Source organism: Aspergillus niger (genome assembly GCF_000002855.4).
Source record: "Aspergillus niger supercontig An15".
Classification (NCBI taxonomy): domain Eukaryota; kingdom Fungi; phylum Ascomycota; class Eurotiomycetes; order Eurotiales; family Aspergillaceae; genus Aspergillus; species Aspergillus niger.
In genome coordinates, this window is record NT_166530.1 from 502,567 (window position 1) to 514,295 (window position 11,729).

Here is an 11,729-nt window from a genome sequence, read left to right on the forward strand (position 1 = left end):
GGTCTTACTTGTTTATATTATTAGGATGGATGGGTTTGTGGGTTTGATAGGCTGGACTTATTATTATCATCATCATTGTTGCTGCGATTGTTATTGTGGCATTACACATATTGAATGGATGAATGCATTTTCATTAGAGATGATCCTCGGTATATCCAAGTTGATAACGAAGTTACTGCTGTATTGGCACGTTGTATATCACTCTGAGATGCGTCGTACAGTTGTTGCCAGTCTTGAATGGCATGAGGGTATGATTAAGATGTACTCGGTAGGATGAGTACTGTTAGATACTATGGTTCTTTTACCAGTAGTATATTCTATAATCAAGAGTATTTTACGCTATAAGTCTCAACCGTACTCATCAAGGTATTTATGCTGCGATTGAATTGTCTGATTGCAATTGTATTCATCGAAAAGTAGTTGATTAATCGACTAATTAATAGTACCTCAGTTTCTTTGACTGACTGCCTGTGCCTCTTCATCTGCCCCCCTCTGTCTTTCTCAACATAGATCCCACGAACCACCTGATTTTTGCACAATACCTCACCACAAACAAAAGTATAAGCCAATCCACTCATCTCATAAACCATACTTCGGAGTATATAACCACCAACTCAATGATCACAAGAACATACCACTCACCCCTTCCAAACATTCTACGCCTTCCTTTACTATCATTCCTTTTCTACTTCTAAATCATACATCAATATACATTGTGAAGAAACAGTAATACCTACGTACAAACCTCAAACGATGCAACACAGCGATGCTCCGGTAGCAACTCAGTAACCCTCACTGCAACGGCCAGCTACGCCATTCCATAGGCCAGGTCTTTTCTTCTCGATCCGACGGCCAAATAGACTCGAAGATCTCCAAATCCATACTCCGCATCGTCTGGCCCCGTTTGCGTTTCGGCTTGAACCGGTTTTCCACCCGCATCCCGTTGGCCCCATCCCACTCGACCTGCCACGCGCCACCCATCTCCTGGTGGTAACTCCCATCTCCGAGCAGCGCATGGGCCGTGATGCCCGTGGATCCCTGATACTGCCCAGCCTGGCCCGAGAGGGGGTGCAGTCGGAGCACTCGGAGGGATCTCCCCGTTTTCTGGCCCCAGATGCGCGTGAAGATCGCTGTAGCTAGCGTTTCGTCGAACGCACTGTTGATAGCGGTGTCCCGAACCGTCCACTTGGGAAGGCTGCCATGCCAGGTTTGGATCGTCTGGCGCTCGTACGCAGTGAGCTCCCGTGGGGGGAACGGGGTCTCATAGCCCGAGACCATCACGGGCAGGCAGTTGAGGTGAAGGTCCAGTGTGTGGAGGGCTGGAAAACGGCCTAGGGCGTCGTAAGCGGCCGTCTCGGTTGAGTGGCCCCGGTATCGTTGCACGGTGATCCGCAGCGTCTGTAGGACAGGACAGCGAGCCGCCATGTTGGTGATCACGTCCGCAGGGAAGATCGGAGCAATTTGCCCCTTCCGCGCGAGTCGGTAGGACTCATAGTTCTGGAACCAGGGTCGGGGCCTGTGCAGCTGCAGCTCGGTTAGCGTTGGGCCGTGGCGGTCCAGGATAGCGGTGGGGAGCCATTCCGGGTGGTAGGACCCCAGCAGGCAGAGATAGGTCAGGGGCGGGAGGGCGTTGAACATGGTTTTGACTGCCGGGAGCCAGGGGGGAGAGGTTTCCGGGGAGTTCAGGGCGAGGGTTAGTCGCTTTAGGGCCCGGAAGGGCTGCAGTTCGGCGATGGTTGTTAATAGGGCGATGTCCTCGATGGCGCCGGCGGTCCACGCGGTGAGATATCCCAGATCGGTAACCCGGGACCAGGCCTGCAGGTTCTGCGCGGTCATCTTGCTTATCAATGGGAATGAAAGCATTTCCAGTTGCGCGCGTGGATGGGTATTGACCTCGTCCTCCGACGGCTGGGCCTGCAGCCACTTGGTGTACCGCTGACAGGAGCTGGGCCCCGGCGTGGCGCTGATCTGCAACGTCAGACGCTTGATCCCCGGCGCTTGACGGAGAATGTTCCGCAGAAAGCGATCCGGGTGCTCGGTGTAGAAGCGGCCATTGGGATGTTCATAGTAGACGATCCAAGCGGCCTTCACCACGGGAGAGTGGATCCATTTATTTCGCGTGAAATCCGCTCGGTAGGTATCGGGGCTGGCGGAGAACACCGAAACGTGACAGTCTGGATGAGTCTCCGCTAGGGTATCCAGCAGTGCCGGCGGGTATGATGGGTACAGTAAAAGATGAAGCCGCTTCAGACACACCAACCGTTGGAGGAGGAAGATAATCGGGTCCCAATCCCCTTTGTATGCGCGCAGTATGGGAGGGACATCGATATTCTCGGGGCGCGTCTCATTGAGATACCTCCCTACGTTGAGATCACCTAGGTCCGAGGTGGTGGGATCTACGAGGGTGAGATATCTGATATGCGGCAAGACGAGAGTGGCGTCTAGCAGCTGAAGCACACGGTGAGGTGGCTCGTTCGGCTTCAGGCGGAGAGTAAGATCTTTATAGAGACCCGGCGCCGTAATCTGGTTCCACTGGCGGTTCACCTGTGATAAAGCCCGCAGGGTTTCCCACGACACATCGCGAATCTAGGTTCCGGATTAGTTGGTTTCAAAGGCTAACCGCAGTGTTCTTACTATTCCAGCGATTAAATGCTTTACCTCCAGGGGTAGACAATCCATGTTCACGAGCCCGTAAGATGGCAGTGGAAAAGATGAAATGAGATAGTGACGGGGTACTATTATACATTGAGGACTGTTGTCAGGTGACTATACTCATCCCTATGGTATATAAATGCTTCACACTAATTTTCTTTCCATCTCAATTGCGTGATAAATTATACCTCATACTAACGAAGATTATTCCTTTCAATAAACCATCCTGTAGATGAATAAACAAGATAAATGCATGCACTATCATCACCAACAAGGAACCAAACCCACAGCACCGTTTTCACCCATTTCCAACCCAACCCTTATACAAACTATCCTCCCCCCTTCAAACCCCAACTACCCCCCATCCCCATACCCATCCCGACTCCCTCATCCAAAACCCTCCCAAACGAAAGACAATTAGATATACTCCCAAGCCCCCACACTGGCGTTCCTCCCCCACGCCCTCGCCCCAAAACCCAAACACTCATTAACATTCCCCCCAGGCACCGTCGCATTCTTCCAATTAACATACACAATCCATTTACCCCCACCAGCTCCCGGCGTGGCCGACGGACTCACCGACGGACTCACCGACGGACTCACATAGGATGAAGAAGGGGTCGCCTTACTAGGCTTCGGCGTAGAACTAGGCTTTGGCGTACTCGATGACCCACCATGGACACTACTACTACTAGCCCCTCCCCCACCTCCCCTCACGGGACAAGCAATGAACCCACCCGGAGAGCCCGTATAATTCCAGCTTCCGTAGGGAGTACCCGGCGTGTAGCTGAATGGACCGGTGGATGAGCCGGGAGGCATGTAGGATGAGTGCGGGGCTGTGAATGATAAGGCCCCCGTGGGGAGGATGTAGATTTGTTGGCCGCCGGGGACGGAGACTGCCTTTTCAGGGTTCCCCGGAGGGGGGTTGGGTTAGTGGGTGGTTGTTGAGGGTGGGGATATGGGGGATAAGGGGTAGGGGTAAGGGACGTACTAGGCCATTCCCACCAACGATAATGGTTTCGTTTCCTGGGGGGCATTCGCCCTCCGAGGCTACACCTGGAGGACAGTAGGAGGAGGTGCGGCCGCCGAGGTAGAAGCGGCCGGAGAAGATGGTTAATGGGAGGTTGTTAATGGGGGAGTCGGAGCGGTAGGCGGTCACGGTGAAGGAGGAGGTGGATCCGGAGGAGCCGTCAGAGGATGAGGAGGAGGATTCTTGGGTGTAGGAGGGCGTGGGGAGGAGGGAGAGGGTGGTGAGGAGGAGGGCTAGGATGTTCATAATTATTCTGTCGTATGGATGTCAAAGGGTGGTGGAATGGAGTGGAGTGTGGTGTGGTGTGTAAACAAGGAATTGTAGTATGAGTTGAGATAGGGCTTTCTTTATACTAAAATCTACTGTAATTCAGTGTTGATGTGATCTCTCTGAAGTCATCCGGGGAAGTATTCCACTGAATTGGTGTTGCAGTTGGAACGGGTAGGGTTTGGGCGGAAGGCATTCCCGCAGCGGGGGAAGTAGACGGTACGGCGGAGATGGGCATGATTTCATGGTTATGCTGGGCTTCAGATGGATTCAATGGGTTCGTGTAGGTGCTGTTGGGACAGTGAGACCCAAGCTAAGTTAGTTTAGCTGACCAAATCCCATGTGATTTTGGTTGATATGGCGATATACCTGTCCTTATCAAGGGTTGAAACTGGTCTTTTACTTTGTCTATCACTCCTCAACCCACTTGAAAACATGCTAGAATTAATGCTCACTACTGACAGTCTGGTCTCAATGCAAGTTCACAACAAGCACAACAACAAGATCTTATCACCCAATCTTCCCAACTCATCCTAGAAGTTCTATCGAGTCAGCCATATACATCTAATACAGCCTGTGAGAAAGACAGTCCGCACTCACTCTAACGTTTCTTGGGAGTCTTACACCCACAATGTTCAGTTCGATGGACAATCACCATGCATATGGCCTACTCCACCACCTATAAAATCACCTCAGTTAGCCCCATCCACACTTCCTCCCATCAGCGAACTCACAAGAAAAGCAGACAACATTTCCCCCACAGTCAGACACTTTATGGTCGCTACCATTGCCTAAAATATCAGCCAGCGTCAGCCCACTCCGACATATCTGCCACTCCAAATTATACGAACATTTACCACAGCATTTGTCACAATCAGCCTCCCAGTGCTCTGGGGATCCGCAGTTGCGACACCTGCCTTCCACATGTCGGCGAGAAATAGCCTTTCTCATGTCTCTGTGAGCCCGCGAGAGGGCTTCCCAAGACAAGGAGCGGGACACCCTTGCCCTCGGGAATCCGTACGCGCTGCCAGATCTATATCCCCTCTGTCGGGTAACCTGGGATGAAGATCGGGAATGGGGCTGGTGCACTTGGATCCTCATCCTCTGTATATAACTGGTGGGGTTGTTCACGTCCACGCCGCCGCCGACCTCACGTCTTCTAGATATTCACACATTCATTTAGCCCCATATCATCTCAGCGTATGCTTCAACATCAATAAAAACGGAAGTGAGAACAGTCGTGTATGCAGAGAATTTCGAACCCACCTAACCCTCGAAACGAATTCAACCCGGAGGACTGCTGAAGCGTTGCCCTCCATGATTGGGCTGTATCTGTACCGATAGATACAATACCGAAGGTTTTAGCTAAACGCAAAGGAAAGAAAAAAGGCAACCGTGCCAACTAGATAAATGAGTGAAATGGAGACTGACAGAAAGATAGGATAGAATGTGAAGAGAGAAAGAACCACTGCAAAGACGATAAATCTGGGGGTATTTGTATTCTCTACAGCAATCACTGACCCACTTTCCTGAACACAGTCTCCCACCTCGAACACCACCTCCACCCTTGACGCGACTTGGGGCCAACAATTCCATGCATCTGCAAGAGGGGGAGAGAAATGAACGAATCAGACCAGGACACACTGTTGGAATCGTGCGGTAGTGCGGTAACGCGCGTGTGCAAGGCTGCGGGCAGAGGTTGCGGTGCACCGCCTCAGCCATCCATCAATGAGGCTTTGGTCGAGTACCTACTACTGCCTAGTAAGACTTGTTCGCTTGTGATGTCAGTTCTGCTGTGTTTGCGTAGCAGCACCGTGAAATTTCGAAACGGTTATGGTCCTTCCGGGTCGTCGGGCTGAGAGCTGTCGTATCGTATAAGGTCGAAAGCGTTGGATGTTAGATGGTAATAGGGACAGTGGTATCATCATGGATAGGGTGTAATGGAAGGGTCGACATATGCGCTTGCTGGTCCGGGTAGGCTCACTTTGTCCTTACTATGTTCTTCATGCAGCCCCGCTTACAGGCGATGGCTCAGCACGGACGAGAGAAAAAGAGGTAGGAGTAGGGGCCATACTGCAACGAGAACCTGCGATGTACTTCCAAAACATCATTGATAGCAATTCTATATGTACATGAAAATCTAATAATACCTCAAAATCTAGTAGTATCCCCGCAACGGGAAATCTCTTGAACTCTGCCCTACCCAAATCTCAAAATCTCCATCCGGCATCACCCAGTTTTGCTGCCGCACACTCCAATAGCTCAGGTCCTTCCGGCTGAGACTCATCGATACTGTCTGCGCCTCACCGGGCTCCAGGGCCACCTTGGTGAAGTTTCGCAGCACACGCACCGGAAAGTCGATTTTCTCCGGCACCCGTTCGATCTTCGTCTTGCTACTGCTCCGCTCATGCACCTCCACCCAGTCGCCCTCCTCCGTCACTTCCTCCGGGAAGGAGACATACATCTGCACCACCGTCTGACCCGACCGGGGTCCCGTGTTCCGGACTTGCACTTCCACGTTCGCCATCTCCTCGAACAGAGATGGGTTGCCGCCCAAGCCACCTCCGGCTTCTGACGGTGTCCGCGGCTTGTCATAGCCGATCGGGTAGTGCGTGTAGTTCGCGGGAGTAGTACCATCCAGAGATGGCAGATAGGGGTAGATATACTTGCTAACAACGTTGAACCCCGGGGGGAAGAAGAAAGACTCGTTCCGTGGCGGCTCAGGATCATACGCTGGGGGAGAAATCGTGGCGGGACGCCTCGATGCGGGCAGCCGCGACTTCGACCGCAAGGCGTGGACCTGCAATTCGGCCAACTCGAACGTAGCGTAAGACAGCCCATAACCAAACTCGAACCGCGGAGTGATATTGTGGCGATCGAAATAGCGGTGGTCAATGTACAGTCCATCCGTAAAGTCTACCTGGGGAACCGGTGCATTAGGCTCGTACAACACTTGCGCGCCCGGCCCGTAGTGGGCCAGGCTCTTGCCCACCGTGTACGGCAGCCGACCGCTAGCATCGACCTCTCCAAATAGCACATCCACCAGAGCGTTGCCACTCTCCTGTCCGGGCAGATGCGCGAACAAGACGGCGGCGACGCCCGGGAGGTCAATCCACGACTCGACGACCACCGGGCCCACGGCGTGCACCACCACCACCGTCGGCCCGCCACAGCTGTTGGCTACCGTCTTGATCAGCGAGTCGCCGCCCTTCTGCAGGAAGAGATTGTTGCGATCGCCGCTAATGCCGCCCGAAGAGATGTAACCCTCGCCGGAGTCGGCGTTCGCAAACACCAAACACAGATCCCGGTCGGCAGCATCGGCGGGCATCACTGCATTTCGCATGTATGAATGCATGTCGATCTCGGTAGCCCAGGCAGTGTTCAAAGCATCGATCGGACTAATCAGGTAGGGAAATTCTACCGTCCCACTACCCCAGCCCATGGCCAGAGTGCCCTGGTTGCAGCCTCGGTCTGGGCAAGCGTTAGGTCCTCCGGCCGGCCCGGCGTCGTCGCCATATACGCCCACCCGATAGGGACCACCGGATGGACTCACTGGCCGGCGGGACAAGGGCAGTGTGTTCTGGTCGTTCTTCACCAGCACAATGCCTTCGGCCGCCACCTTGCGAGCAATGATGGAGTGTGCGTTCTCGCCTTCGCCCTGAGCGTTGATAAACCGGTTCACGACGCCGTAGGCTTCATCATCCGGCGATCCTTGGTGCAGCCATCCGACTTCATCGTTGGTCCACGAGGAGAAGGTGGGCCCGCCGTCACCCTCCGGAGGAGGCCGAGGCCACAAGTCCTGGCCGAGATGGTACCAGGAAGCCACAATGCGGGTCACCATGTCGTTCAACCGGTCCATCGGGACAGACGTGTTCAACACTGCTCGAGTCAGCTCCGGTCCCCACAAGGACCTTCCGTCTGCCCAGTGGAGACCATCACCCGGCATACTCATATCCAGGCCGCCCAGAGCACTGTTGATGCCTGACCGCTGAGCCAGCCAGTCCGACTGCACGAAACCCTGGAAGCCCATCTCGTCCTTCAGAATACCGTTCAGCAGCTTGCTATTCTCACAAGCATGGCTGTTGTTCACCATCTGGTACGCACACATGACGCTGGCGACATCAGCCCGGATACTCTCAGCAAACGGCCAGGCGAACACCTCGTGCAAAGCGCGGTCGCCAATGTTGGATGACATGGCCGAGGCGATTCCCCACTCATGCGGCTGTCGGAAGTGCTCTTGCTCATTCAGAATGTAATGCTTGGCCGTGGCCATGACGCCATTGCTCTGGATGCCGCGAATGGTCTCCGCAGCGGCGACACCCTGCAGCACAGGGTCCGAGCCAAACGACTCCCAATTGCGACCGCCCGCAGGCATCATACCGAGGGAGCCCATTGACGGGCCCAGCAGCACGTTGACACCCTTTATCCTGGCCTCCTCTCCCAGAGCCACACCGCGCTGTCGGATCAGGTCTCGGTTCCAGGTCGCTCCTGTTGTAATGCCGGCGGGGAAGGCGGAGATGAGGTCGGCGTAACGCAGTCCGAGGGGTCCGTCCTGTAGACACAGCGAGGGGAACTTGACCAGATCGGCGGAGCCTGAGCAGTTAGCAGCCATCACCCCTAGCCTTCAACCAGACATACCTGTATTCCCGACACAAAGCCCCATCTGCCATCCAACGCCAGTAGTGATGTTGATCTTCTCGATGAGGGTCATCTGTCTGACCAGCGCCTCTGCCTTCCTGTAATCCTCCGCCCATTCCTCAAGCGCGCCTCCCTTGGGGGTAGGGAACCAAGATTCCGCCGGGGTCATATCCTACAGACATCAGCATCACACTCACTAACTCAGGTATAACCACAAACGAACCCGTTCAGATTCATCTTCCGACCAAGCCAGATTCAAAAACGCCCAAACCATCATACCCAATGCGACGAAAATAACGACCAGCGTCCGCCACAGCCATCGAGAATAATAGTATGCCCGCCATCCGGTGCGGGGAGTATGTCTCCGGAACGACGAGGTTCTCCGGTGATGTCCCTTCTTTTTCTTCTTCACGGTGTAGTCTCCATCATCGCTGTCATCGGTGAGCTCGTACTGCCTCGCCGCCGCCAGGAGCTCTTGTTCCGCCTCGGTGATGCTATCCAGGTATGCTTCGACATCGGTGGAGCGGCAGTTAGCGTAGGCGGCGGCCTCGTTGGACCTCTTGGCGTTGTCAACTCGGCGGAGCTTTATGCGGGACTCATCATCGAGGTCTGGATCAGAGAGGTCGGAGAGAGTGAAGGTTTCAGAGTAGCGCCGGTCATCGTGGACCTCTTCGGGGATGGATTCATGTAGGGGGGTGTAGCGTTGTTGCTGGGAGGATTTCCTGCCGGAGGAAGAGTTGTCCCGAAAGGGAAGCGGCATGGTGCCTTACAGGGATAGGAGCATTGAGAAAGAGATTCGAGGTTCAAGAGGAAGCAAGGGGAGAAAGAGAAAAAGAAGGGACCAAACCAGGGAGGAGAAAGGGGAGATTAGGATGGCGAGAAAGTGGATGGGGATGGCCAGACGTGGAGAAAGCTGGGCGCAAAGAGTAATGATACGAGCCATCATTTCAAGGCACCCGCCCCGCTGCCGGCCAATCACGATCACGTCCATCTCATGGCTTACGACGTTGCGGGCCGATCATGATCTGGACCCGTACCTTTTTGCTGGGACCCTGACTCTGACTCTATACGGAGATGGATGTTGACATCGATACATACATTGGGATGGGCACACAGTTATATAGGATTGTCACTCTTAAGTGAGACTCGCCTCCGCCGCCTCCATGTGTCGCGCCGTCTGTCCCCGGAAGGACCGGCGTCCCCGCAACACCCAATCGAGGGCAATCAGCACAGCAACCACCCCATATACCGCGGACACATAGTTCATATCTAGTCACTGAATTAGTAGTCACGTTAAAAAGAAAGGATAAATGGGTATTGTTCTGGGGGCCACTTACTGCCCGTGGTAACCGGATATACCGACGGAAAGGAATATATAACCAAGCAGAACAAGGTCCATGCTAGAACAATAATATTACATACTAGGCCGAGTCTCCCAAGCCAGAAAGGACCGTGCTTGAGAGTACCCCGACCGCGCCACAGCAAGCAGACAATCGGCACCACGTACGAAGCGTAGAGTAACACAATGCACGCAGTGACCATGCTGTTGAAGGCAGTCGACGAACCAAGGTACAGCAGCCCCAGAAGACCCACTATAAAGCAGCTCACGCTGTGCGCGTTAAGTGGGACATCCAGCGTGGGATGAACCTGGGACAGAAACGCCGACCAGGGTAGGCCCCGGTCTCGTGCAAAGGACCAGCATAGGCGAGATTGCCAGGTATGACAGGCAATTTGGCATCCGATACCTGTGACAAAAAGCAACGTCTCAAGCACAATGGCGCCAGCTTTGTTCTGCAAGGCTTGGTAATACAGTGCGAGGATGGGCACTCCGGTCGGGCTATTGAGGATCTCATCGAGGTTGTTCAGGCTGAAAAACATGGAGATGCAGTAAGTCCATGAGGTGACAAAGCCAATCAATACGGTACAGAGGATCGCAATGGGAATGCTACGCTCAGGTTGCCCAACTTCCTCAGCCAAATGGGTGGCCGAGTCAAGACATGCGAATATCCAGTTGGGATTGATCAGACCCACGAGGAACGCAATCCCGTCAGAGGGCCAGCCCGTTGAGTTGACAAAGTGAGCAAAGACGAATTCAGCCGAACTGTGTGTGGGAGCTGCCGCAGGAACGGTGATCAGGATGACAACGAACGAGATGAGGGATATGTATAGGGTTGTGGTGGCCACGGTAGGAAGGACTTTGCCGACGCAATTGAACAGATAGGCGAAAAAGTTGACCAGCTGGTAGGCTACCACTGAATGCCATGGTTGAGGTGTACTATATCGTTAGAGAAGTCGCAATCCAATCTTTAACAAGAACATACAAGTCCGGATGTGTTAGCTGCCACATGCCAACACCAGCAGAGGCCAGGCTTAACGCAACACTGGCGCAGGTAAAAATGGCGCCCGCCCAAGCCAACCAGCCTGTCAGATATGATGCGAACGACGCATATTTCCTCGGCGCCAGCTCACTGGCCCAAAAGTATTGGCCACCTGCGTTCGGCATGGCCGATGCCAATTCGGACAGGCTGACTCCAACGCAGGTCGAAACAAAAGCGATCCAGGGGATGCCGTAGATAGTCAACACGGTGCCTCCTGAGTTAATGCCTGTGATCAAGGACGCGGAGATACCGAACCATGAGTTTGCCAGGGAGAAGGCGACCCCGAGGAGCGACAGCACGGAGAAGTTCCGCTGCATGTCCTGGGTATAGCCCATCTCCGCCAGTCTCCTCGCATCATCGTCGAGGTGTGCAGAATGGTCGCTGGCCGGACTAGCTGCGGACACGTTGGTCTTGGGTCGTTCCATAGTTTCGCGAGAGTGTTTTGATTCCGGGGTAGAAAGTCATTTCTGTGTGCGGGGGAGGCTATGGAAATAGTCGCGTGGGCTGCGAGGGGAACAAAAGCAGCGTAGTATGCAGGCGTTGCACCTGCATTGGCCACCCGCCGATCTCGTCGGATGATCGAGAAACACAGCCAGTTGCATGAGGGGGATAACAATCTGTCGGTCAGCCCCGGAGACCCCGATGGAGCCAAGGATGTGAGGCCGTACTGAGCACTGAGGGGGCGCCGTTCCCCGCTTTCATTGGCAAGGTTGTCCCCGACTTCAGGATGAGATCACCAAGTGCAGAAACAAAGCAGTGGCTGA

At 54.1% G+C, this 11,729-nt stretch overlaps 4 protein-coding genes across 4 annotated transcripts; all 4 read right to left on the reverse strand.

Annotated features, from left to right (window-relative positions):
* Positions 1-792: 792 nt before the first annotated feature.
* An15g01870 (uncharacterized protein) lies at positions 793-2,746 on the reverse strand (the record flags this gene model as incomplete). The annotated part of the gene is made up of 2 exons (XM_059744505.1): positions 793-2,544; positions 2,621-2,746. 2 exons carry the CDS (start codon positions 2,744-2,746, stop codon positions 793-795), a joined length of 1,878 nt encoding a protein of 625 aa, XP_059602449.1.
* Positions 2,747-3,069: 323 nt separating this feature from the next.
* On the reverse strand, positions 3,070-3,928 carry An15g01880 (uncharacterized protein; the record flags this gene model as incomplete). The annotated part of the gene is made up of 3 exons (XM_059744507.1): positions 3,070-3,206; positions 3,360-3,552; positions 3,644-3,928. The coding sequence occupies 3 exons, from the start codon at positions 3,926-3,928 to the stop codon at positions 3,070-3,072; spliced, it is 615 nt and encodes a 204-aa protein (XP_059602450.1).
* Positions 3,929-5,577: 1,649 nt separating this feature from the next.
* Positions 5,578-8,864, reverse strand: An15g01890 (uncharacterized protein; the record flags this gene model as incomplete). Its single annotated transcript, XM_001396691.3, has 5 exons — positions 5,578-5,697; positions 5,971-6,045; positions 6,153-8,542; positions 8,588-8,759; positions 8,811-8,864. 5 exons carry the CDS (start codon positions 8,862-8,864, stop codon positions 5,578-5,580), a joined length of 2,811 nt encoding a protein of 936 aa, XP_001396728.3.
* Positions 8,865-9,722: 858 nt separating this feature from the next.
* Positions 9,723-11,390, reverse strand: An15g01900 (uncharacterized protein; the record flags this gene model as incomplete). Its single annotated transcript, XM_001396692.3, has 3 exons — positions 9,723-9,856; positions 9,925-10,862; positions 10,909-11,390. 3 exons carry the CDS (start codon positions 11,388-11,390, stop codon positions 9,723-9,725), a joined length of 1,554 nt encoding a protein of 517 aa, XP_001396729.1.
* Between the last annotated feature and the right edge of the window lie 339 nt (positions 11,391-11,729).